General features: G+C 38.1%; 1 protein-coding gene across 1 annotated transcript in view; it reads right to left on the bottom strand.

Annotated features, from left to right (window-relative positions):
• Ammecr1 (AMMECR nuclear protein 1) overlaps positions 1 to 27,474 on the bottom strand; it is a 108,100-nt gene extending 80,626 nt beyond the window's left edge. The window contains exons 1-2 of the mRNA XM_087902490.1: positions 27,151 to 27,474; positions 26,966 to 27,083 (exon numbers count right to left, since the gene is read on the bottom strand). Of these exons, the coding sequence (XP_087758616.1) occupies positions 26,966 to 27,083; positions 27,151 to 27,436 (404 nt within the window). The 5' untranslated portion in view covers positions 27,437 to 27,474. The remainder of the gene's footprint in view (positions 1 to 26,965; positions 27,084 to 27,150) is intronic.
• Positions 27,475 to 27,720: the final 246 nt, after the last annotated feature.

Raw genomic sequence — 27,720 nt, 5'->3', positions numbered from 1 at the left:
ACACCCATGGAGGATTAGTGTGTTACTTGGAGGCAAGTCAGAAGTATTTCAGATATAGGTTACCTACATTAAGATAAGACTCCAAAGAAGCCTAAGGGCTTTTCCTTTAAAGACAGAATTGGTTAGGGTGCAAGAGATAATCCCATAACACAGACAAGAAGAAAATCCAGATTGCAGTTGATAGGGTCAATTTAACTTAAAAAAGCATTATGGGCTACAGAGACGGTTCAGCATCCAAGAACAGGTACTGCTCTTACACAGGACCTGAATTAAGTTCCCAGTACCCACACCAGGTGACTCACAGTCACTTGTAACTCCAGTTCCAAGAGATTTGATGTATCCTTCTAGCCTCTACATGTGCAAGTACATACAGAGACACATATGAATAATTAAAAGCAAAAAATAAATCTAAGAGGTCGGGCAGTGGTAGCACATGCCTTTAATCCCAGAACTCAAGAAATAGAGGCAGGCAGATCTCTGTGAGTTCGAGGTCAACCTTGTCTACAAGAGCTAGTTCCAGGACAAGCTTCAAAGCTACAGAAAAACCCTGTCTTGAAAAACCAAAACCAAAACAAACCAATTAATCTAAGAAAGAAACCATTATGAAGCATCTTCTCTATTATGTGCCATGTGCTAGATAGGAATAAAAAATTAAAAGGTCATCCACCATCCCTAGTCTTCAGGAAATAGTAAGGAATGGGAAAAAAATTAAACATAAGTTTGATACAAAAGCAGTACATAGTAAATATATAGCTATGAGCCAGGTGGCGGTGGCGTGCGTCTTTAATTCCTGCACTCGGAAAGCAGAGGCAGACAAATCTCTGGGAGTTCTAGGCTAGCGTGGTCAAAAGAGTGAGTTCCAGAACAGTAAAAGCTGTTATACAGAGTAACCTTGTCTCAAAAAACCAAAAATTAAAAAAGAATATAGCTATGAACAAGAAATGTGAAGAAGGTCACTTACCCAATTTTCAAGTTCAGGTAACTAAGGAAAAAGAGGATTACTAAGGAGAAAGTATATTATATCTGTATTAATGTCTTTGAGCCATCAGAAACCACAAATCAGTAGAGGAAAAGGAAAAAGAGAAATGCCAGAGTACTTAACAATTTTATAAGATAGAGGACCTGATAGAATGAGCAGTTTTCTTTCAACAAAGTGCCCACTCAATAGCACACTAGCATACATGCCCTCATATGTATTGACTTAGTGGAGAAAAGTAAAAATAAGTATGTGGAGCAACCAGCCAGGCATACATCATATATTATTTTCTCATCCAGCAGCATTCATTTCTTTTGATTTAGCTTCACAAAAATTTCAAGAGTTTAGTTTGTACACTGTCAAGAATTGATAGAAAACTGGAGATCTGCAAAATAGACCTGGCAGCAAATTACAAACCATGCTGAACAGGGCTTCATCAGTGTGTGGCTGATCAAGCTCTCCAACTCTCTACTTGAAAATGGCACAGCCCTTCACTTTGGAAGAACAGAGCTAGCCTAATAGGAACCTCCGAACTATCACCCACATTATTTGATTAAATTCCAAATGATGCCCTTCCTTTCTTGTTCTATTATTTGCACCCATTTGTTCTTCTCAAATATAATTTCACAACTACGTCTTATGTAGACCAGAGCCTTCTCTAGGCTGTACACTTCTAATGATCTCTTTAACAATGAGCTGGTTTTATATATGACTTTCCCTCATTCTAATTCAAGCATATCACTCTTATAGTATTCCCCAGTAAGTCAGAAAACAAAGTAAAGATGAATAAACAAATGCTATAATTTCAAGTCATTTCAATAAGAATATTGGAACTCACTTGATTCAAGACTGACTACACTGATGGTGGTGGCACACACCTTTAATCATAACACATGGGGCAGATGCAGGCGGATCTCTGTCAGTTTCAGGCCAGCCTGGTCTACAGAGAAAGTTCCAGGACAGCCAGGACTACACAGAGAAACTCCATCTCAACAACTACAACAAACTCTTAAATATCCTTACTACCCTATAGTTCACAGAACAAAACTAGTCATTCAGGCCTGCCTGCCCATGATCCTCAATGACTGGAATGTCTAGCTGTCTTCCTCATAATAAAATTCCAATCAGTACGACTTGAACCATAATTCAATCTCATCCCTGAAACCTTCCTCACCAAGGAAGCTCATGAACTATAAAATGACCACTATGTACACTCAATTCACCATGTGACATTTCCCTTCTTTGAGTTTTCCACAACCCACTCCACTGAAAGCAATGGAGCAAGATTAAGAAGGCACACAAATGAGGGAACAGGTCAAGAAAAAGAGGCAAAATCATAGTACTATGTAGCACTATTTACACAAGGGCCCCTCACAAAAGGAAGGATAATGGCAAATGATAGTCATCTCTCTATATATACTTAAATCTGAATTGTCATAGTTAAATTGTACTCACACACACATGTATAATTATAGGTATGTGGATATATGACATCAATTTTTATTAAAAATTGACACATACTGCACAGACACAGAAACAGTCAATCACTAGGTTCCATAGAAGAGAAAGCATGTTTCCATATACCCTAAGACTAAATGGGTAAATCTGAGTAGATGCCAAGTCCACAAACCAAGATCACTATAGGATGTGTATGCATAAACACACAGTCACAGCATAAATGTGCCCATCCTGGTCACTACTACAAAAGCTTGTGACACATAAAAGATACTGTTCTAGTCTCTAAATTCCGATTAGTCTGCAATAAGCTGTCAAATACTATACAAGGCATTCGAATGGTAGTTGACAGCAATAATTCAAATTCACTAGAAAAATCAATGTTTCATCATAAAAAATCTCAAAAAACAGCATCCTGAATGTTAAAGCATTCTTATAATTATATGGAAAGTTATACTGTAATTTACTTAGTATAGCCAAGAATTTATAGAATCGTGATTCAGTATTGCACACAATCTGATTTTAGCACTAATGCTGAAAAATAAACCTACTGGAATGAAGCCAGCTTGCTGTATTTCTTAGAACACAGGTAAATAGCCTGCTATAATTAACAGCAGGTTAACAGAGCTTCTATGAAACAATGCTTAGTCTCATACTGAACTCACAATCCTTTGTTGCTTTGACTCAAAGAAAACTGTTTGCAGCAAATAATCTGGAAAAACAAATGTTTTCTCCAATTCTCTTTAATAATCATCTTTTATGATGAAAACTATTTCTGTACTGCTAGCAAAGCATGTCTCACTTAACAATTCACTGTGATCATGACAAATAAAGGGCAATCTCTCTTTCACAGCCTCTTCCAACAGAACTTCTATCTCATTAACTATTGAACATAACTGCCCATTATGGATGGCAAGTAGTCCATTCCCTCACTTTAGGCTTACTTTTCAGAGCCATGTCATTTTCACAACTCTTGTTGCCTATATTAACTATTGCTACCTATTATGTTACTTGTGGCAGATGTGCTAATCAGGCTGAATGGTCGATCTACTAATTTTATTTACTAATATGAAGTTGATGCAAAAGATGTAATCAACAAAATAATAGTTTCCATTCTTCCTTGTCTGTTTATAGCAGTCATATATATATAAACATGTATGTGTATCACATGTAATTCCAGTGATGTTTTAATAAAATATTTAATAAAAACTTATAAAACCTTTCTAGTGCTTAACAGTAATGATAAGACCAGTTTAAAAAAGATATAGCTTCCTTCCTAAATCAGTGACAAAATTAAGAACTGATAAAATGTGAGACTTTTATGGATAAACTTTATGCACTATCTCAGAACCACACTTACTTAACATAAGCATACCAGGCATATAATAGGTGTTTGGCTTGTTCTGAATAGAGCTTGATATGCTTTCCTTGACTTACAACAATATACAATTCTTTCACATACATCAAGTTCTTAACACACCCTTATGGAAAATTCTTCTTCTTCTAGTGGTATAATATTCAGTGGAACTAAAACCCAACAACCTGCTTACAAACTCACAAGGAGTGCTGTTACTCTGGTTTTTCTTCCCAAAGCTATAATCCTTCATGCTTTTGAAACTGCAGTACCCCATCATTACCTGGTTGATTTCACAGCGTACCCTTCTGCTCTCTTACAAAAATGGTATGTGTGGGTATTTTAATTCAAATAATTTGAGTTTTCAAATTTCAAGACACTTTCATGAAGTACTGAGAAGCAGATTTAAAATTCACTGTTCGTGGCTTACTTAAGAAAAAAATGTCAACAAAAATTCTTTTAGCACCTTTATTTGAAAATAATATTCGGAGAGAAGAGGAAGAGGAGAGGAGAGGAGAGGAAGAGGAGGGGAGGGGAGGGTAGGAGAGAAGAAAGGAAGGGAGGGAAGAGAAGGGAGAGCAGAGGAGACATAAAGACGTAAGGTCTCTGGTGTCGAAGGGCCTCACAGTCCAATGGACAGAGTTGTACATGGTAGAAAATATACAACACTCGAAGTACAAGTGAGGAAGACATATGTGCTATGCCTTCAAAATTTCAAACTGAAACACTAACATCATGTTGAAGAATTTCAAAGTATACTCCATTATCAGACTTGGGTTCCCATATGGATCCACAGAGATATGCATGTAGAGCTGCTAAAAGTAGTTGCTCTAAGTTTATTCTGGTTTCCAATACATGTGCTTATAGGGCTATATACATTGAGGGCATTTTTTTTTCTGATACAGGTAACATATGTTTGTAGTAGCTGTGAATATACAGATGTGTCCTGTTTTTTGCCCTTCCTTGTGCTAGCAACACTACAATTTGAATGCACATCAAATAAAGAACTGAGTATATAAAAATCTTACACCATATGTTGAGGGCATTTGGATGAGTCACGGGGTAGAATAGTTAATTAGATACTTACAAATATTATCTTGGTATTGATGATGCATTATATTTCTGTAAGATATCACTAGTAATGGAAGCTGTGATGAGTACATAGGATCTATTTACAATTTTTATAGTTTCTTGGGAGTCTGTATTTCAAAATAAAAACAAAAAGGAAACAGAGACGAATTGGGCGTTGCTAAGTACACTGATGATATAAGTACGTACAAGGTCTGGAGGGGCTACTCTCACTCACTACTGGGAGGTGGGGGATGGTCCAGTCAATTTTAGAAGAGCTTGGCTGTTACTCGTATTGTGTGATCCAGCAATTATTCTCCTTGGTATTACTAAGAATAACTTGAAAATTTATGTCTACATAAAAACCCATGCACTGATGTTTAAAAGTGGCTTTATGCCTAATTGCCAAAATCTGAAAACAGTTAAGAGGTCTTTCAACAGACAAATGGATAAATACAGTGTGTTCCATCCAGATAATGAAGTAATATTCAGCACTTAATAAGAAATGAGCTAGTGAGCCACAGAAAGACAAGGACGAAACTTAAAAATCACTAAGTGGAAGAAGTCAATTTGATTACAACTATAAGTCATTCTGGAAAAGATTAAAGCATGAAAACATCAAAACAAATCAATGATTTCTGGGGGAAAAGGGATAGGTAAAGAATATAGGAGTTTTAAGACCAAGAAACTATTCTACATGAGCCTATGATGGGAGACATTTATATATGTTCAAGTCTATAAAATTTACACCACCCACAGTAAGCCCCACAATAATTGAATTTGAGGTAATGATTTGCCAATGAAAGGTCATCAATTTATAAGATATGTACTCTCGATAATGGATTGTATGTATATAGGGGCAGAGACTAGGAAATGTGGTGTCTCTCCACATACGTCTCTATTTTCTTGCTGTGAAATAAAACTGCCCCCAAAATAAAATCTTATAAAAGTAACCCCAAAATCAACTCTTAATGCTGAGAATGCATAGAAGTGTATGTATATAGAAAGCTACTTTTCACGTAAAAAAAAGTATATGTACTATAAATACCAGTCTATACATAGAAACTCTTTAAAGACAGCCACCCAAACAACTGGCAATAAAGATGGTTGCCTCTGGAGAGGGAAACTAGGTAGCCGAGAGCTGAGGTTGGGGTAGGGGGTTACACTGCATTTTTTTCTTACAATATCTGAATATACTGTTTCCATAATGAGCAAATACTATTTGCTTAAAAAAGAAGTCCTTTCTGTGGTCACATTTCTTTTCCTCTTACAAACTTTGAAGGTATCCCCCCCCCCACATCTGTCATATTGCCTTTTACCCAACTGAGAAGGTCTAGAGATCACGGGGATAGGTTTTTCCACTGATCCAGCATTCTGAGCTCTAGGACATCATGAGCTACTAGGTAAGGTACTAGGGTAAGGTACCACTCACTGTAGGAGCTGTTCCTGTCACAATGACTGACACAGACCCTCACCAATTAATTCAATCTATTAGCCTGAACATTTCATTTGATCTACTCTTAGAACCCCAGGTCCAGAAAACTAACCAATGGTGCTGTCCCTGGAATGACAATATTAAAAAATTAAGTTCTCACTAGTATAAGTCAGTCCCCAGTCAAAGGCTGCCTAACTTTAACCATCAAATACTAAAAAAGATGCAAGCTTATACAGTGAAGGCAGAATTTCTTCTGGAAATAAGTTACTTATACATTTCTTCATGCTAACATTCTGTATGTCAGTGAAGCCGAACCATTTGTCTCCTTAGCTAAAACTCACCAAGCTTTATTTGGACCTCTGTAAGGCACACGTTAGTAGGCTGAGCTTAGAACTTAGTTCTAGTAGAAGATAACCTTCTTCAGGGTACTGCAGCTTTGTGTCCGTTACAGCATCTCTCACAGCAACTATTATGTAGGTCACTCATCTTTGAGGATAGTTCATTTAACATTTCAAACTTTAAAAAATAAGTAACTTTAAAAATAGAGTTTAAAGCCAAACTAATTGGGCTTAAAATAGAACAGTGGCATTGTTATAAAGGCAATGAAAATGATTTCGTAAGTGTATTATAGAAAGCAATGGCATGCTCATAACTAACAAGGCTTTATTATCCCTTGGGGATGTTGTTTTGACTTTGTGGGTGGGAGACCAGCATTTTGTGCATTAAATAAAACTGTTTCCCTTCTCCTGCCATTCACCATGCAGAGAGCATGCTACTCGGCTGAAGCATTATTACAAAATTGCTAAACTACTCTCTCTAAACTTGGTAAACAAATGCTAAATAAGGAGACCAAGATCCCTGGAGGCAGAAGAAGATGGTAGTCCCTTCTGAGAGAATTAAGTTCAATAGCTTCAACTAGCAAGGAATCGTGCTTTTACTGCTCACATCCTGGATCCAGAAGGCCCCAGAATCATGCAGTCCTTATTTGGTGCTTCTTGCAACCAATTCAAGATAACATTTGAAACTATTCAGTTTGGACTCCCTTTGTCTTTCACATTTTCCCCCTTAAGTAAACAGAACTGAAAACAAGTCAAAGGAGACCAGACTTTCATCCCATAGGACAAATCAACAATATTGTTATTTAAATTATAATATTACTTATGATACAGAACTCTGTTCATATATTCTGTAATTAAGTTATGTAAGTTTGTGTAGTTCCAAACGGGCAAAGATTAAATTCTCTTCAACAGAACTTTATCAACTTTAAATTACAAGAACTCATAATTCACTTTAATGTTCTGAGAATTGATTGTTGTGAACGTTTAAGTATTTTATTAAAGTTTATCCAGAAAGAAACTAAAGTACTCTACTTAGGTAAAATATCTATATTTAGTTATAAGAGATGAAATATATTGTCAAAGTTTAATTTTGGAAATACCATTTATTATTTCAGTCTCAGAATCTAGATTCTGAGTTTCTGCCAAAACATTGAGATTCTAATGCTAAATACCAATTCTTAAGCCATTTTCTTAAGGGTTACTGTGGTTAGAATAATATCTTAAATCCATCCATTTAAAATTAACACAAACATCAGTAATGTACAAAACCTCTCTATGTCTGTTCATTACCACCTCATTTATTTGTACTATTCTGCCATTCAGGCTCCCTTATTTCTAAGATAGGTACCCAGGCTGGCTTGGAACTCACTATATAAGCCAGACTATTTTGGAAGATATGATCCTCTTGCCTGAGCCTCCCAAATGGTGGGATCACAGGTGTATACTGCCATACCTGACTTCAAACAGTGTATCCGTAAGTGATAATCCTATCAACAGTTTTACGATCACTGTGTTATGCACCTTCTGTCTTTTAAATTAGAGAAAACAATTGTAATCAAAACAAAATACTTTTATTTTTACCTTTATATTCTACCACTGTTCTTTCTTTGTGTGCATTTAAGTTTATATCTACAGATACTCAACTTATGTGGTGTTAACATCCCAATAAACCAATCCATCATAAATTTAAAAAAATCATAAATCAAAAATATATTTAATATACCTAGCCTGCCCAATGACCACAGCTCAGCAACACAGAACATTGCAGAGTCTCAGTTGTTTACCTTTAAGATCACATGGCTCAGTGGGAGCTGGGGCTGACTAGTACTGCTTGGTATCCTGAGACATCGTAATACCTCCTATCCTTAACCCAGTAAAAGTTACAAATTCAAAGTTCAAACTAGGGTTTCTACTAAGTATGCATCACTTTGATATCAGCATAATGACTAATAAAAACAAAAAAGACAACCTAAGCTGAACTACTGTAAACTGAGGAATGCTTGAGTTTCTTTTCATTTAAGTCTAAAGGATCCTTCCCCACTTCAGTAATTTCTTGAGGACAGGCAGCAACAAATTATCAGTTTTTAGTTAGCTGATAATGTTCTTATTCTCTTGTTTTTAAATAAAATATAGCCTTATTAGACATAGAATTTCTAATTTAAAAGCAGTTTTTTTCAAGGTTTGACCATTTTATTCCACTGCTCTTATGGTTCAAAAATTCCTGATGCAAAATCATCTGTTAATTTCACTGAGAGGCCTCATCTAGGATCAGTTTTTGTTGTTGTTGTTGGGTTTTTTTGCCCTTACAAGATTTATTTTACTTTTGTCTTTCAAAAATCTGAATACGCTTTGGGGTTTATCTGAGTTCACCAAACTTCTTGGACACTGAAGATTTATTTTCAACAAATTTGGGGACTATTTATCTGTTATTCCTTCTTTCTATTTATTTATCTGTTATTCCTTATTTCTATCCTTATCCCCAGTTCAGAGACATTATGTATACATTGGTACCCATGTTATAACACATATCTCTTAGACTGGCCAATTTTCTCTATTCAAATTTTTTGTTCCTTAAATAGAATCATCTAAATTAACCTGTTTTGAAATTTCTTGATTCTGTCTGGCATGGTGGCAAATGCCTTTAGTCCTATCACTCTAAGAGGCAAAGACTCTGTGAGTTCAAGGCCACCCTGGTCTACATAGTCCGTTCCAGGCCCAGCAGGGTTATATAACAAGACTCAGTTTCAAAAAAACCAAAAAATAAAAAATAAAAGGGGGGGACTGGAGAGTTAAGAACTGGTTGCTCTTCCAGAGGACCTGGGTTCAATTCCCAGTACCCACATGGCAGCTCACAACTGGCTGTAACTACAGTTCCAGGAAACCTGACACCCTCACACAGACATGCAGGCAAAATACCAATGCACACAAAAATGAATATATCTTTAAAAACTAAAATAAATGTATTGATTCTTCTTCTTGTTATATAATTTGTACTTTTAAAAGTACAGTTATTGTACTTTTTAAAATCCAGATATTTGTTTCTTTTTATCTTTCTCTACTACATTTGTCAAGACATCATTCCTATAATTCTGTGGATATGGTTTCTTTTAAATGAATTTGTTTATAATATCTCAAGTACTGTCTAATATAAGAAGAGTATCTGGGCTTCCTCGGAGACAATTTCTTACTGTCTGTTTATTTACTTGTGTATGTGTCTTGCTCAGGAAAACTAGACATTTAAATAATAAGATGTAGAATATTCGAAAATCAAATTTCCTCCCTCCTTTGTCATTGTTGCTTGTTTAGAGACTTTTCTGGACTAATTCTGTAAAGCCTGCATTCTCTGTCATGTCTGGCCACTGAAGTCTCTCTTCTGTTACTGTAATAGTTAATGATGAGGATAGGTTTTTTTTTTTTAAATCAAAAGATGTTCACCCTCCATCCAGGTGTCCTGTACAGGGACATACCTTCGATAGTGTGGGAGAGAAAAATCTTGTATTAGCTTTTGCTTCCTGTTTACACAGCGGTCGTAAAGTCAAGCACTTCAGGAAGATGCATGATTAGAGTACTGTCCCTGATGCTTTTCAACAAGTGTCCTGGGATTTTCCCAGTGAGTGAGGATGAGAAAGATAAACGCAAATCAGATGGATACAGCCTTTTCGTGGAGCTAATAATAATGAAGTCAAATAATGAAAATGATTTGAAGATAGGGATACTACAGAGATTCCTCCTTGAGGTGACTACATAGTTCCAGTTACCATGTTTGTGAGGTTGCTGGCTTTCAAGGCTATCATGGAAATGGAGACAATTAAGAGAGATTAAAACACAACAGAGCTTACTGTTATAATAAAATATTAGCTATTTTATAGAGTAAAGGTTTTCATGCTGCTGGAAGCATTTGAATGATTTTTTAAAACCACAAAATATTTTAATTATACTATGTGTGTGTGTATGTATGTGTGTGTGTGTCTGCGCACACTATGGAGTATGTATGGAGGCCAGAGGACAATTTGAAAGACTTGGTTCTCCCCTTCCACCATGTAGGTCCCAAGGATTAAACTCAAGACAGCAAGCTTTGCAATAAGCACCTGATAAGTAATCTTGCTGACCCCCCCCAAAAGTTTTATTTCACAACTATTGTGAATAGCCACATTGATTTTATAAAGGAGTAAATTTTCTAAAACCTTTATTCCTTGAGTTTGAGAAATCATACTGGTAACGGAATCCCTTAAAAATTACCGTCATCTCTTAAATTTATGCAGTAAAATATGTAGGGTCCCAGGTGATATTACTACCCAGACTACTATTTGAAGATGTTCTATAAATGTACATAAAACCAGTAGAGGAAAAAAAAATACGACCTGCCTTGATTCCTGTTCCTTTTTACCTTTGGTGACTACAAAGAAATAAATGTATCCAGTAAAAGATACAGTGGAAAATATTTGTTATTATCAGTATTCTGCTATGGTTTTAAAGATTCACATATATCAATTTTATATAAAAACATGAGGAAAAAATGACTGATACTAGCCAGTCAGGCCAATTACACAATGCTTGTAACACTGTAACTAAACAGATGAAAAGTTTCCACAAGGAATCAATCCATTTCTTTGATGAAATGAAGAACACAATAATTATAAACTCTAAGTCTTGATTTTCAAAAATAATCAAAAATCTTTAAAAATTCATTTCAATACAGAAGTTACTGTTTTATCCACTACAACTGACTATTCATGATGTTACCAAAACATATTAGACTATGATAGTTTAACAACAGTAACATAATCTTAATATTAGATCAGGAGATATAAAACATAAAAGTGACTATCCACTTAGAGAGCTTTGAGGGTATGAGTAATAACATAAATACAATGTGTGTATGCATTCATATGTGTGGAGAAGGAGGGATGGGGAAGGGAAGAGGGTGAGAGAGGTGGAGATAGTGAGAGGCAGGAAGAAATGATGAGATAGAAGACAGGCAAATACGTACCATTTTTCTACCCCTATTAAAATAGCACCTGGAATTATACATGAGAATAGTCTGGGAGCTCATGTGGCAGTGTACAGATTTCTACTGCAGGAAGAAAAATATTCAAAACCAGTGGCAATGTATAAGAAGTAATTCAAAGTCCAAGACCTTTTCGGGGAAGCCAGTTTAAAAGAACAGATACTGAATATAAGAAATCACTCACCAAATCAGCAATAGCAGTCTCGATACTTAGGACACTGTCACCTTTTCAGGGTTTCACTGTTGTATTTCACATGGACTTTACAAAAAATAGCGTGGACATACAATGCATGGAGTACAACATAAATATTCACTACTAAACCTTGAGAATCTATGGGATCAAAATGTGCAATTCCAAAAATTTATCAGCAGAAAACTTATGGATAGCCATTAAGGTCCCTGATTAAATAAGCTTTCACTTAACTGGGGCATTAATTTGAAGAATGTAAATCCTATGTGTTTTAAGGCTAATGTGTGTGAATAAGTTGCTTAGTGAGTCTGTCACATCATCTGACCAGGCTTAGATGTGTTCTTTGCCCAGTAAATTATATAATAACTCATGATGTGCTAAAATTCTCTTTTTAAAAACACTCTTCCTAAATACCTAGTGCTGGCAATTAACATCAGGAGTGGTTTAAAAGTTGTAAATTATTGCTGGTTCTTAGCCAAAAGATTAATTTTGGATAAAGACTAATGCATTGAATTCAGTTTTGACTCAAACCCATGAAATAAACAAGTCAGCCATAAAACATTTTTGAGAGAGATTACATATGAAAATAGTATTCGTGCTTTCAAAGATACCTTATAATCCCTTGGATCAGGCTTCCTCAAATCTGTTTTTCTACATTTTATTAATGTGAGTACAGACACATCAAGACTTTTTATGTAAACTAGGCTGGGTGATGTTTAGGAAAAAAGAGCTTGCCTTGAAAGCATGGGTGCCCAGAACCCTCCAAAAACAAACAAACAACAAACAAAAACCAGAACAGTGGGAGCATGCCTGTAACTCCAGAGATGGTAAGATAGAAGAAGGCAGAAACAAGATCCTTGGGAGCTTGCTGGCCAGTTAGCCTGGCATAGTTGGCAAAACTCCATGTCAACGACAGAAATTTTTTCAAAACAAAAGGTAGAGAGAACCAGAGAAATGACACACAAGGTTGTCCATGCACCTTCATATGTACAGGTGTGTGTGTGTGTACATACATATATACATACCCCCCACCATGAACAGACGTAAAATAATTTCCACAAAACCAAAGCATTATCTTTTTAAAACATTCAATTAAAACTATGGTATAAACCTGACCTAGCAGTTCACATCTTTAATCCCAGCACTTATGAGGCAGAGGCAAATGGATCTCTGTGAGTTCAAGGGCAGCCTAGACTACATAGCAAGTTCCAGGATAGCCAGGGCTACAAAGAAAGAACCTGTCTCAAAAAAATATAGTATATATCTATGATACACAGGGCGTACTTATGTATGTTTTATAATGGTTATGACAATCAAATTAACATATCCATCACCACACATACTATACATCAGATCCCTAAAACTTGATTTAGTTCATAGCTTATATCCTTCAATCAACATTCCTCGCATCCCTCACCTTGACCCTGACATTCTACTCTATATTCATGTTATACTATGTGTTTGATTTGATGGATTAAGGACATAATATGGCAAATTTTGTATCTGGCCTATTTCACTTAGCATAATCTTCTCCAAGTTCATCTATGTTGTTAAAATGGAATGATTTTCTTCTTTTATGGCTAGATACCATTCCAAAGTATGTTTGAGTCTGTATGTGTATCAATTTCCTTATCCACTTTATCAGTATACACTTCGGTCATTATCTTGACTACTGTCAATTAACTTGACTATTGTCACTAATGTAACAACCTACTATTTTTTTTTAACAACCTACTATTTTTGTTCCCTTCCAAATGTATACCTGAAAGAGCTTTACCTGAAATCATGGGAGCTCTCTATATTTAAGAATTTCTACCAAGGTTCGATTCCTAACACCCACATGGCAGGGCACAACTGTCTGTGACTTCAGTCCCAGGGAACCTGACACCTTTATACAGACATAGAGAGGCAAAAACACCAATACATATAAAATAAAAATGAAGAATTTCTATATATTACTTTCATGATTCTAAGAGTTGACTGACACTGATTCCAAAAGTATGTAAGAGCTTCTTCAATCGGCATCATTGTCAATATTTGTCATCTTTTCTTTTTTATAGCAGCTATCTTAGTAAGTATAAGGTGATATGTATTATAATGGTTCTGATTTGCATTTCCTTGTGAGCCAGCAATATTGAAATGTCTTTCATTTACTTGGTGGCTATCTATTATCTAATTAGGAGAAATGTTTATTCAGGCTAAAAGAAATTTTTTTTCACAAAATGTAGGCTACCCCAAATGTGACAATAATATGACAAATTAATGAGTATTTGGTAGAAATCAGTTTTCTATTACAGTACCTTGATCATTTTCTAACAAAGGATTCTTACTAGTCCATAATCACTGGGCCAACATACCATGAAGTTTTTAAAACTACTCAACTATCATGATGTAGAGAAAGGATGAAGAAGTATACACAGGTCAGTTCTGATTAGAGCTGCAGTGAGGAGAAACTGGTCAACGTTGTGTTAAGTGACAAAGCACCTGAGCTCATCAATGCAAGCAGAGGAAAGGCTTGCTTTTGGCTCACAGTTTTAAACATTTTAGTCAATAGTGTTCTGCTTCTGTTGTTTCAGACCCGTGGCAATGTAGTAGATTGTGGTGGGGAGCACGTGGAGCAAAGCTACTCACGTGATGGCCGCCAGGAAGCAGAGAAAAGAAATAAAGGGACCATAATCCCATTACTCCCTTTTAAGGGCTTGTCCCAGAAAACCTAACTTCCCCCTTTAAGGCTCTATGTCTCTGAGGTTCCACCACCTCTCAATACCACCAAGATAAGGAATAAATTGCCTTTGGAAAAAAATTCCATATCCTACCAATAACAGTGGCCCATTACAACAGCAATTTTCTTTGTATTCTCTTGCTTTATTTTTGTGAATGTACATGCTATACTTATTCCTGTGTTTTAATATCAAATATGTGTTCTAAATTTTAATTCTAGAAAGCTGTGTCTTCATTGATCTTCTTGCATTTGTTATCTCCTACTAGATAATTACAGGTGCAGGCAAATGCTTATGTCTTAAAGTTTCTACAGTCAGGAGGTCATAATCTAGTTCCCAAACAAAGAGTGTAGGTATTCATGTTTAGCTAAATGCTTAATTCTTTCCTAAAATGTCTATATTCAGGGATTCTTAGTGTCTAAGAGTAGATCTCAGACGTTTGCCAAACATAAGGAAAGTTTGTATAATATAGGACATCTCATGCATTCTCTGCTTTAAATATTATAAAAAAATCTACAATCTTTTAAGAATTATACTATCACAAATTCAAAACTTGTCCCATTAAACAGTGTATACAGAGTCCTTTATATACTCAACTCCATTGCTTGAAACAACTTGACTGCTATTAGTTTAGAGTCCCTTCCACTCATTACTCCTCTCGGTTCCATGAATGGAAGAAAGAGTAATCCCAGCACATAGCGTTCCATATGATAGAAAGGAGTAACACTGCTAGACTTAAAGTCATACAAACTATAATGCAGGTGTTGGCGGGCCTTTAGATATGGAGACTGCTGCTCTTGAAGTTGGTGAGACAACAGAGAGGAATGATGCAGTGGAAAGGGGACAAGGCTCTTCCTAAAGTTATATATCAAATTCAAGGTGAGGCAGACTGGGAGACCAAAGTATTCCTGTTAACACAGCAAGTCTGAGTACATGAGGGCCACAGAGGCCATCCTGGGTTGATGAAAAAATATTTAAGGTAGCAAATGGTTTTATACCTCTTCATGAATGTTAAATGAAGCTTCAAGATTAAACAACTGTGTAAATAGGGTTATGTTAAGGACTACAATGAACACAAGCATTAGACTAATAGATATTTAAACCAATTTCAAAAACTATATTGTTCGCTAATTTGTATACAAACCTCCTATAATTGATATAATTCTCAGTACCTTCATTATATTAAATAAATTTTGAATATCCAAGCAAAATTCCATTAATTGTGGGAGAAAAAAGTGGTTTGAAGTATTTAATTCTATAATAACTGGGGTGGTTTATTTTTTAATTATATAATCTTTGTAGCAAGTCAGTTTTTCCAACTTCACATTTAAGACATGGAGATTTAAAAGAAAAGGATGCTGGACACAGAAAGCACTCATCAGAGTATGTCGTAACCAATGTTGTAACTGACTTATGCTTAATATGTATTGATGAATGAAAGCACTTCATCATTTTTGTCTACAGTGGACTCCTGCTTCTGCTATTTCCCAGTCTTATTATACAGGCGTCATGACCTTCATGATATTAAGAGTTGCTAAAGCATAATTAACTGAACAAAAGGGAAGCTTTAGCAAGAAAGGGGGAATTCATAGGACCATTACTAAAAATTGTCAACTGGTAGAGCATCATTTCCCAATGCCTGAATTACAACTAACTCTTAACAGATCCCCTTCCTTGTAGGCTCTCCATCACTTCAATCTACCTTTGATTGGTGTCCAAACACCAATGCATAATGCTCATTTTGACTGCTTTGTTCCCCACCCCTCAGAATGCTTTTTCTGTCTATGAAATTCTACCCCGATTTAATTCCACTTTGTCTGTGAAGCCCTCCTATACAATCCCAGGCCACATCAGTCAGTCTAAATTCCTAAGAAGCTCATTGTCTCTAACATTTATTCAGTCACTGAAGGATGTAACTTCATTATGCATTTCATGAACCTCCACTCCTCAGTATGACTACAAGTTTTTTTAAGGACAGGAATGCCTTTTTATAGACCTCTCACATCCACTCAAAAAAACACACTAGCACAGTTTTCTGCCCACAACAACTCTACTGTTTGAACTCAATGTAGTATTACAACTAACCATAACATAAAGAAGATACTACCCTAAAATAACACTGGCCAATACATCTCAAGGTATGGAGAATGTTCATTTTTTAAAGTCTGTTAGAAAAAGTATAATCATGGCAGAAATTCTATTTTTAATTTAGAACTGAAAAGCCATCATTAAATAGAAGAAAAAATGTTCCCATATTCAAACTGACACTTTATAATCCTATGGTAATGTTTCAAAATATCTGCATATCCCCACTAATGATAACCTCATGTTGGCTGGGTAGCAACAACAGAAGGAAAATAAAACTTTCAAGATCCATGGCTGGACTGCATCTATTATTTCACATTTAAATGACATTCTTTTATTAGAAACAAGTGTGTATAGTGTATGAAGCAATATCAAGAAGTGCCTTAACTTAAAGTGGTCTATGGTACACATATGGACTTAAAGGCCCTACTTATAATACCCATTATACAATTTATCTTCCAATTTTCCATCTCTCTAAAAAGCACATTTTCTCAGACAGATTTCTTAGAAACTGTCAAAAATAATTTTCTCCTTTAATGCCTTAGTCCTTGTACCTTTGAAAGTGGGTGAACAAAGGCAAAGCTTCTACCTGTCGTAGACATTTCTGTATATTATTATTAGCAGATTCACCATAAAACCCTAAAGGACAGAAAGGAGAAAAATAATGTAAAAAGAAAACTAGGAAATCAAGTTTTTCTCAAATGCAAGCACTAAGAATTAAGTATAGCAATAAAGCAAATGATAATTATGAAGTCAATTTGGAAATTCTAGTAGTTTAAAGCATTTCAAATATCTAGTTGTGGTTATTATACTTTTTAACTTAGTTTAGTCATAATTATCAGTAAGTTTAGAAAAAAAATATCTTAAACCCTAAATTAAGCTATACTATAAATAGCTATGGACCCTCTACTATATGTCTGTAAGTTTAATTTTTAAAGTATTCTCAAAATCCCTAAAAAAAAAAAAAGATGAGTTGCTTTTAAGTGGAGCCACTATCATTGGACAATAAGTACTCTTTAACATTAGTTAGCGATCAATTTTGTTATGTTTTTACTACAATAAAAAACTTAAAAGTAGCCAGGCAGGATGGTTCAAGTCCATATATTGCATCTTGAGAATCTGAGGTAGAAGGATCACCATGAATCTGAAGCCAGCCTTGGCCTACAGAGCAAGTTCCAGGTCAACCTCGGCTAGAGTATGACTCTAGGTCCAAAAGAAAACAAAACTTAGGCTGGATGAACAACTCAGCAAGTAAAGCACTGTTGGCACAAGTGTGAGAGCTGGAGTTTTGACCCCTTAACCCATGGAAATGTGTGTGGTGGCCCACCTGTAATTTCCAGCTTTTTGGAAAGGTGAGATAAAGGATCACTGAAGCAAGGTGGCTAGCTACACTAGCCAGAATTGGGAAACTATAGGTTCAACTGAAAGATTCTGCCTCAATGAATAAGGTGAACAACAACCAAGAAAGTCATCAGCATTGGGCCTCCACAGGCAGTACATATGTAGACACAGACACAGACAGCCCATACACATATGCACACACATACTCACAAATGTTTATAAACACCAGAAAATGGGCATTTCTTTGCCACAGTAGGCAGAATGTCAGTCTCATGCATGTAAAATAAACTAAAATCAGCAACATGTTTAGGTTAAAGATGGCTGACACTGTGGGTCTATATGAAAATTAGGTTAAGGGTCATAGAAGACAAAAATGTAAATGATATAGGAATGAGTCTTCATATAGATGTAGCTGTACAATCAAATTATAGAGTAGGGGTAAGGATGACCTGCATTTGATTTCCAGTACTATGAAAAGGAGGGGGGGTGAGAGAGAAAATTATAGTTGGGTCTATGTTTTAATATTACCTGTCTCATAATCTGTTATAAATAATAAGTGGGAGCAAATGAAATAAAAGATACACCACCCATATCTAGTAGAGGCTGTTACTATATAAATATATAGGCATAAAAATATTAGCTGAATACCCAAGAATCTATAACTATAGTCACAGCAGGATAAGAAAATGAGGGTAATGATAAAAAAGACATTTATAACTAGGGTAAAGTTATTTGTCTCATATTTGTTTCAAATATTGGCAAAAACTTCAGTCTGATGAATTCATGTTAATGGTTCTCACCATGGTCTACTAAAAATACACAGAGGACCTATAGTTGGTACTCATTATTTGTTTCTGATGGAAATAATTATTTTTATCAGGAGTACCATGCTCACTGGTTCTAAACGAGAAACATCTCAGTTTGTATGCTATAAACAAACCAGTCAGTGGTGGTGCACACTTTAATCCCAGCACTCAGGAGGCAGAAGCAGGTGGATCTCTGAGTTTAAGACCAGCCTGGTCTACAGAGTGAGTTCCAGGACAGCCAGGGCTGTTACACAGAGAAACCCTGTCCCCCCAAAAATGAAACAAAAAAAATGCTTTCTTGGAACTCTCCTCCCCAGACAATGTGCCCTAAATCCAGGTTACCTCACTTACTACAATTTATTTTCACCCTCCTTTATTCCTATGAGCCATTTCCTGCCTCCAGTTCTTTCTGACTCTGCATATAACCAACATTTTCAGTGTCAGAGGGAGAGAAAGTGAGAAGGGGCAATAGTTGGTACTAGAAGCTAGTTCTTCTAGTCCTTCCAAATTGTCCTTTAACTGAAGTTCTGAAGCTTTTAACTTCCTTGGACAGTCCTCCATGAGGCAATTTTGTTGAAGGTTGTATACATAACAAAAAAATTATAAGAATCGCTGACTGCTTTACAAACTGGCAAGCCCCAAGACTGAATGTAAAAATATACTTCAGGGAAATGCAATTTCAGCCAGTTATTTTTTACTAGCAGTGCGAAGTTGAAAACTATCTCAGATCTCTGCCCATCTGAGCCGTTTGAAATCACTATGTGGCTGGAGGAGCAGAAGTGATGCCAAGAGACTAACCAAAACATCACAAGAGCTCTGCGGCTGCTCTGTGGTTTAGACAATTTGGAAAGAAATGGCTTTGGTAAAGGTGCTTGCCATGCAGGCCTAGTGACCAAAGTCCAATTCTCGGAGTCCATGGAGAGGTAGGAGAGAACCAACTCCACAAAAAGAAATGACATTTAACAAGTGGCAACATGTGGAACTATACATACCAAGAGCTAGGATTTCACCTGTTGGACCATTTGTTTCTTCCCATTTTCTCTGGTGCCTCCTGCCACAGGCCTCAGCCTTACAAGCTCCAAATCATGTTCAAACCCTCTCTTCCTTTAATTGTTCTATCTCAGCAATTGGAATTCTAAAGAGTGCACTGGTTATCGCTCAGTTCTGTTAGCTCATATGCAGCCACCTAGCTTAGGACCTTCTTCCAAAAAGCTATCCTATCTTTACACTTGATCCAAATTCTGTCAACCAATGTCTTCTTTCTCCTAAGCTGTGCTCATGAGCAAATTCACAGTCATTCCAACAGACTTGCTTAACAAACTTTTTTGAGCATGAGAGAATAGCCAGGCAATGATGGAAGCCAAAAAACAGGTGAGCTGCCATCTTCCCACTCCTACACAAAACCTGGCCCTAGAGTAGGAATGTCTGAAAATGCTGATACCGTCTTCCAATCCTTCGTTCTGCAGCATTCCCACAGCCACAATCACCACTCAGGGTCAACTTTCCCACTTTCCAACACTGCTTTCCTATGACCAGATCATCTAAAATGAACTCTAGCTGGTCTCTCCCCTCTGAAGAGACATCCTCCAATCCATCTTACATTCTAGAAGACTCTCGTATGTGCCTGATCTCTAATACAAGAAATGATCACCTAATTCAAAACCTCTTATTCCGACTTCCTTGGAAACTTCTGACACTAAGCATAATTTCTTTGAAGTTTGATTTATTAAAGAGGCCAGAGCACAGTGGAATGGTGGGAAGAATGCTGAGACTGCAAGGCGCTGACTGAAGACAGCTGCTGGGAATCCCCAAGTACTGTGGAAAGGGTGTGGTGGCAATAGCAACTGCTTTGAGAACACCCAAGTTAGAGTTCAAAATTGGTTGCCCATAAAAGCTCTTCAGTAATCCATGGACTTTTTTCATTTATAAACTTGACTGGGAACTCATTCCTTCCCAAATATCTTTTTTCTGATCACTCTTTTATGCCATGCCTTTTACTTTTGCCTGCATCTTATTGACCAAGCATGGATGCGTTGTGCTAAAATAATTTTAAGCAACTTTCTTATTTGTATCATTGAATGAATAATACAGGAAGCTTTGAGGGAATGGGACCATGTCTTCCATTTCACTGGTATCTAACCACAGACTTCAGCATTATGTTTATTGCTTAAACACACACACACACACACACACACACACACACACACACACACACTTTTCCCCCAGTGACACAGAATTTCCAGTCAGCTATTCAACATTAACATATTTTAAGGTTGAGCAAGTTTTAAAGTATGATAATAGTAAGAAATGTAGAAAATACACCCACATTTAATACAAAAGATGCCATAATTTTCCTCCACCTAACCAACAATATACTATTACACCATACATCTTGCTTTGGATTTTTTTCTTTATACTACATAAGCTCTGGTTCATTTTTGCTCTTAGCGACAATAACTACAGAAGCTCATCTCTAAATAAGTTTACTGTTGGGAATCTAGTCTTCCCACCTACATAACCACTGGCTTTCCACAGTCCTCAGTGTCTTGTGAGCAACCGCCCAATTACTGAATGTGGAAAGACAGCTTACACACTGAAGGTCCATTCTTGGCAGCCACTGGTTTTTACTGCTAGTCCTCCCTAACTTTGCTTAATTGATTCAGAACAGTATAAAAAGAGACATTATTACACAAGTTTGAAAAAGAGACTACTTACAAAATGTAAAAGCTTTGGTCATTGTGCCGCTTTAAAACAGGCAAGCATGTGTGACATAGAAAGCAGAGAATAATGCCTATTGAAATCAAGGAAACCTGGGAACTCTGACTAATCTCATTACACAAGTTTAGTGTTCCATACACATACATTCTCCAAAAGTGAATTTATCCATAGAAAGGGAAAACACAACTGACTTCAAAATACAATCCATTGTTGCAAAAGGGTTTTGCATCTGATACAACCTCAGTAGCAGAAAGTGTACAGTTTTTAAGAAAGAAACACACTTAGAAAAGCAACCCACACATGTGTTAACAAAGCACCTTTCCCACTTACGATCCTCCCATCGAATTGAAGATACTAGCAGAGATTCCTCCTGGCCTGCTATGAATTAGCGGAATCTAAACTCAACAATGTATAAGTAAGAAAAATTATGGGCTAGATTAGCACTCCTTTCAGCCATATGGAAAAAAATGGAAAATAAACACAGCTCTACCTTTTAAACTAAATATACTTTGCTGTACATACACCTGTACATACAGTTATAAAAATAATTTTGAAATTATGTTTATACATCTTTCTGTGTCAACCACTGATGGTTTTGTGGTGCAAGTAAAAAGTGAGACCATGCTATCTTCTCTATCAGTAAGAAAAGGCATTAAGTTGTTTTCCAATGTACATCAACATTGGTGAAAAGAATCATTTATACCTTCAAAAGGTTCAATAACTATCAGAAATGTTTTTCTTTTGCAAGAAAAACTACACAATATGGTCAGAGAAAGGAAGTTAATACCATTATGTTAGCGTGGATAAGGAAATCGGTCATGGCCCAGTTGTATCATCTGCAGTAGAGATACTCTTTCTACTTATTTTAGTCATTCTTCATTCAAAAAAGACAATAGCAATGTAATAGCTTGTGTTTAAAATGCTAATTCACTATCATTTGAACCTGAATTTCATTATCAAATCAATCATCTTTTTGATAGCTCAATAAACAGGATTGCTGCTACTCTGCTAGAACAAAATGCCTACATCTCTACCACAATCTACTGTCTCCCAAGCATAATGAGAACAGTAATTTTATTATTCTGATAAGACGAGACTTAATGTTCAATCCTTTGACTTTACCCTTACAAGATCTCCATGTCCAAGAATGGATAAAAAAAAAAAAGGGGAGGGGAGTTTATTTCTTGCAACAAAAGAAACTCACACTTACTCATATTTAAAAGCAAAACATCCATATGTAAATGTCACCATAAATTCTAGTATTATGTTAATTTTCCAGGTGATGAGATAATCAAAAGGTTCATGATATAATACACACCATGACATTAAAAATCTAAGTGTTTTAAGCGGGACCCTTTTCATATTTCTTTACTAATGAGGGAGATCCTTTAAATGAGTCTCAGCACCCATAAGTATAAATAAAGACTTTGAAAAATCTTATCACATCGTGGTATTTAGGGAGCCAATCATAATAGTACTTTTCATGAAAACAAGAGGGGTCTTTCCTTAAAAACATTCATGTTAAGATATTCTATTTGTGAGGCTTTTAACTCCTGAAATAGACCCTTCACATGCAGCAATTTCTCTGAAAAACCTAAAATCATACAGGTTTCCTAGAGCAACCCCATCTCCACACCATCCCCAGAACCTGATTTCCTACTCTTGGTAGCAATCCATTTTGCTAGTGTTCTGCGCGAATGCTGAGGACAGAAAAACAGAATGAGGATCGTGCCAGTTCAAACTGCCTCTGAAGTCACCCATATAGGCCTTCATTTCTCTCTAAACCACAGTTGCTCAGTGTGTGACCCTGGGAACTGTAGCATCAGCATCACCAGGGAGCTTGTTAGAAATGCAAATGTACAGCTCCACCCCAGAGCAACTGGATCAAACTCTGGGAAAGTGCCCAGCAACTTGCATTTTTAACAAGCACAACAGAAAACTACAATGTATGCTAAAGTCAGAGAACAAGTTCGCCACAAACTTTAATGTGCATAAATCACCTGGGGAGCTTGTTAAATGCAGATTCTAATTCGGGGTGGGGTGGGGTGGGGTTGAGGTGGGGCTTGGGAGCCTACATTTCTAATAAGTTCCTGAGTGATGTCTTTTATGGCCCACATTACAAGTGTTTCCTAAATCGGTTCTTTGGCAAAATTACCCAAGATGCTCATAAAATATGGAGTCCGTGGCACAACCCCATATCAAATTAATCCAAATCTCGAGAGAAAAACCTAGAAAATATCCAGCAGTTCTTCATTCCAACTACACACTAAAATTACCTGGGGAGACTGGAATAATTCTGATTCCCAGGTCCCATCCGTGATTGACTAAATCAGGATCTCTGGGGCTAGAGAACAGGTTTCCACATTCTAAATGATGCCCCAGGGATTCCGATGTGCAGCCGTGGTCGAGAAGGAATATTCTAAAGTCTTACTGAACTGGTTCAGCACCTGCCACAGTGGAACCTTTTTTGGTAGCCAACAGGTTCTTCTAAAATGGCTTATGTCAGCTTCCTCACCTATAAGTGCTTGTATTGTTCAACAGGAAAATGTAACTAAAATTATGGTTTCCTTGTGTCTTGAACCTTATTTCTGGAAGAAAAAAAAAAGTGCTCTCTGCGATGGTTAGGTACTCAAAAGACAGGAGCAACCTTGACGTTTTTGTGTCTATGTTTGGATCATAGGATGACCTCTTTCTTCCCCAACCCTGAAACACAAATAATTGAAATATCTGATGACCTTTCAGACTGGCAGGGTAGCCGATGTATCTGTAACTTATAAACCTATAAAAGTCAGATTCCACCAGTTACAGGAATTCTGACAGAAAGGTCTAGGGGACGACAATGCTGTGCTTTTACATATGACAATTGGAAATTGTCAAGAGCATGTCTTCTGGTAGACAGGCAAATTTAGTAAAATACCTTAAATATACTGCCCATGACATGGTATCCATACGTCAGTAGGGGGAAGGCTACACAATGCCACACTAATAAGCACACAATATCATCAAATAGGTTAAACGGAGAAATGTGTGGTGTTACCAAGGCATTGTGATATAATCAGTTATTTCCCTCCCACAGTCAGAAGATTTTCTTGAATTTGACATCATATACTTTAAAAATGAGTTTAACTGAAAATGAGACGCAGCCCTTCACCCTTCGGCTGCTCAGGTTCAGTGCCTTCCATAGCTAGTCTATGGAAATGGGACATACTGAAAGCCCACCTAACCATTCAGAGCTACAGTTCTTCCAGCAGCTCACCACATTCACAGTGGGCACATGGGTGTCTTATTTATCTGCTTAATAACTTGAGAGGCAGAAATTCAGCAATGAGGGTATTAAAAGAGAAACAACCTAAGTATGTGTGCAAAGTGGCCACTGTTTAAAGCATTTTGAAAGCATTTCCTTTATGAACTGGCCAAGTTCATTTTCGTCTTCACTGTTGTTATAGTCATTCAGTTAACCCAAACTCACTTTAAAATGTGCGAAAATAGCACCTCCTCAGTGTGTTCTCATATGCTTTGGAGCAATGGAGCGTGAATGCTAAAACAGTCTTTCCAAACTCAAGGAGCGGCTCAATAACTGAACAGGAGTAAATTTTTACAGTCCCATGACTTGACAGAGCCAACCTAAGAATGACCCCAGGTCTAGCTTTTGCTACATCACAATCATCCGAGAGAAGGCACAAGTAAGTGACTTAAACTAGTGAGGATTTTACAGATTTTTTTTAACACACCCATCTTTTTAAAATGAATTTTACTTCTTAATGAAAAAAAAATAAATAGGTCAAATAAAGGTGTTGACTTAGGACTTAAGCTCCTAGAATTAACCCTAGGAAATTTACAAAAGTACTTCATTTACTTGACAGTGTCCACCTGGGTGCCTTTTCATACATTTCTCAGGAAATGATGCCCAAAGATGAACCAAATCTAAGAAATGCGCAGAGCACAGCAGAGTCATCGGAAATTAAAGACATTTAAAGAATGAAAGCAAAGAAAACAAACAATACGAATGCACAATTTCCAGGACACTTTATTGTAATTTCCACTTTACATATTAATTTAATATTTTAGTAGAGTCAGACGTGTTTATAATTATCCAGCGGCAGTTCAGTCTTCTAATCTCACAAAATGAAAAGCAGCAAGTTAAAAAGCACATCAATTCAGGTATTTATGCTGTGGGAAACAAGGAAACAAGGGGCCTTCAGGCAGAAGGGAGGGGGCGTTGATGGTTTTCAGTTTGAGTGCACTGAAATTGTTTTCTGTGTTTTTCTTGTGGATGCTAGTATTCATAATAAAAACAATTGTCGTCATCCCCGCCCCCCCCCCCGCCAGTCTGCCTTCTTTTGGACTTTACATTCTGTCTAGCATTTAACTTGGAAAGTCAGTTTACACTCAGTTTACACATCTTAAAAGAAAAGCCATATGCCCCGTCTCCCACACATCCAAATGGACAGAGATTAGAAGTAACCTGGCTCTTAGCTTGTAACAGTGCTATTTTAAACAATTCCAACCATATACTTGAAGGGTAAAATCATTGTAAAGTACAAAAACCAAAGGAAACCGTAGAAGTGCCTACACATTTGCCGGATTGTTTAACGATTTCCTCAAGCCATTGAGTTTAACATAGGTTGCTTAAATTGAAATCTACACAAAAGCGAATGCATGCTTAGTACACATTGACAGTGCCTTCTGGGGGGGGGGGGGGGAGACACGACACGACAACGTTCTTTGAATGTGCTATACCCAGACACTGAAGAAAAAAAAGAAAGAAAAAGAAAAAAGGTCTCACTCTTCAAATGTGAGGAAGCTGGTGGTGCGCTGGCTTCACTGGAAACCCGTTTTAATGGGTATGTTCAGTTAAAAATAGGTAGTAAGCCAAAAGGTGTTTTAAGAAACCTCTCCCCTCCACAGGGAACCGGGAAACCCGAAGGAAAAGATGGGCAACCTCCCTGGAGCTCGAGAGCTAAGTTCCATCACTAGCACACTAGAAGTTAGATCACTGCTATTTTTCACCCTGCCATGGGATAGTAGCTCTCCATGTGCAAGGTACGCGGGGCGGGAATACTGGCGGGGCTTTCACGTGGGGGTAATGGCGAGCAAAGTGAGGAGAGGTCCGTACCAACAGTGATCCCGATCTCCAATCCCGCTGCCGGGGTGGAGAGTGAGGGGTAGAAGGGATCGAAAGAAAGGGTCAAAACTCCTGGAAGTTAGCGCAAAGAGGAAGCGGAGTAGTCTGGAAGCCCAGGGGGCCATGTCTGGCAAGCAGCCCCCTGCTCCAAGTGTGGGGTGCTCGCCTCGTGGAGCAGAGGAGCGCCAAGTGCCCCTCGAGTCGGGCGACTCTGGGGACCCGAGCGGTGAGCGAGAGGGGCTGAGGGGCACCCGTGAGCAGGAGGCGGAGGACTTGTACTTTTGCCTCAACTCTGAGCCCCATCCCGAGCCCGGGGGAAGAGGGCGACGGGGAGCGCGGTACTCACTAGGGCTCGTTGGTGAAGCGGGGGGTCCGGGGCTGCTGATATCCATACAGGTGACAGTAGAGCACATCGAAGCAAAAGCAGCACATCTCCGCTGACACCACCATCTTCCGGGAGCCCGGGGGATGAGGACGAGGAGGACGGCGAGGAGGCGGTGGCGGCGGCCGGAGTAGAAAGTAAGGTTCCCACTCCGCAGCTCAGAGGTGGAGACAGCGAGATGCCCCCGCCGCCGCCGCCGCCGCAGCCCTGGGGGGGAGAGAGGGTACAGCCGCCGCCGCCGCCGCCGCCGCCGCCGCTCAGCCCGCCCAGTCCGTTGAGCCGCGTCCCGGCGCCTCCTAGTCCCAGCTCCCCGGCTCGGCACTGGCTATCCCCGCTGCAGTGGGAGGAGGAGGAGGCGCCACCACCGCCGCCCGAGCCGGAGGGGGGCGAACTGGACAGTTTCTGCTTCTTCACCCCACAGCAACCCGCCGCCATCTTGGAACAGTCTCCCCCACGCAGCGCTTCCGACCCATAAGTGAGGCGAGCTGATGGCGGGGGCGAGCACGCTGCGGCCCCGGCCGCCGGGGGGCGCGCCTGGGGCTCGCGGTCTACTCGCGCGCGCGCGCGACTCTGCTGCCGGGCTGCCCGGCCTGCCGCGGCTCGGGCGTGCGCGCGTCCCCGCCTGCGGCGCGCGCCACGAGCTTTCGTGGCTTGGCGCCTATGGTGGGTCCCGCCCGACTCGCGCCTCCCGGGAGCCCGGCTCCTGGAGGAGGATGGAA

Source organism: Myodes glareolus, chromosome X, assembly GCF_982192425.1.
Source record: "Myodes glareolus chromosome X, mMyoGla1.1, whole genome shotgun sequence".
NCBI classification, from domain to species: domain Eukaryota; kingdom Metazoa; phylum Chordata; class Mammalia; order Rodentia; family Cricetidae; genus Myodes; species Myodes glareolus.
This window is presented reverse-complemented; position numbering and strand designations above follow the sequence as displayed.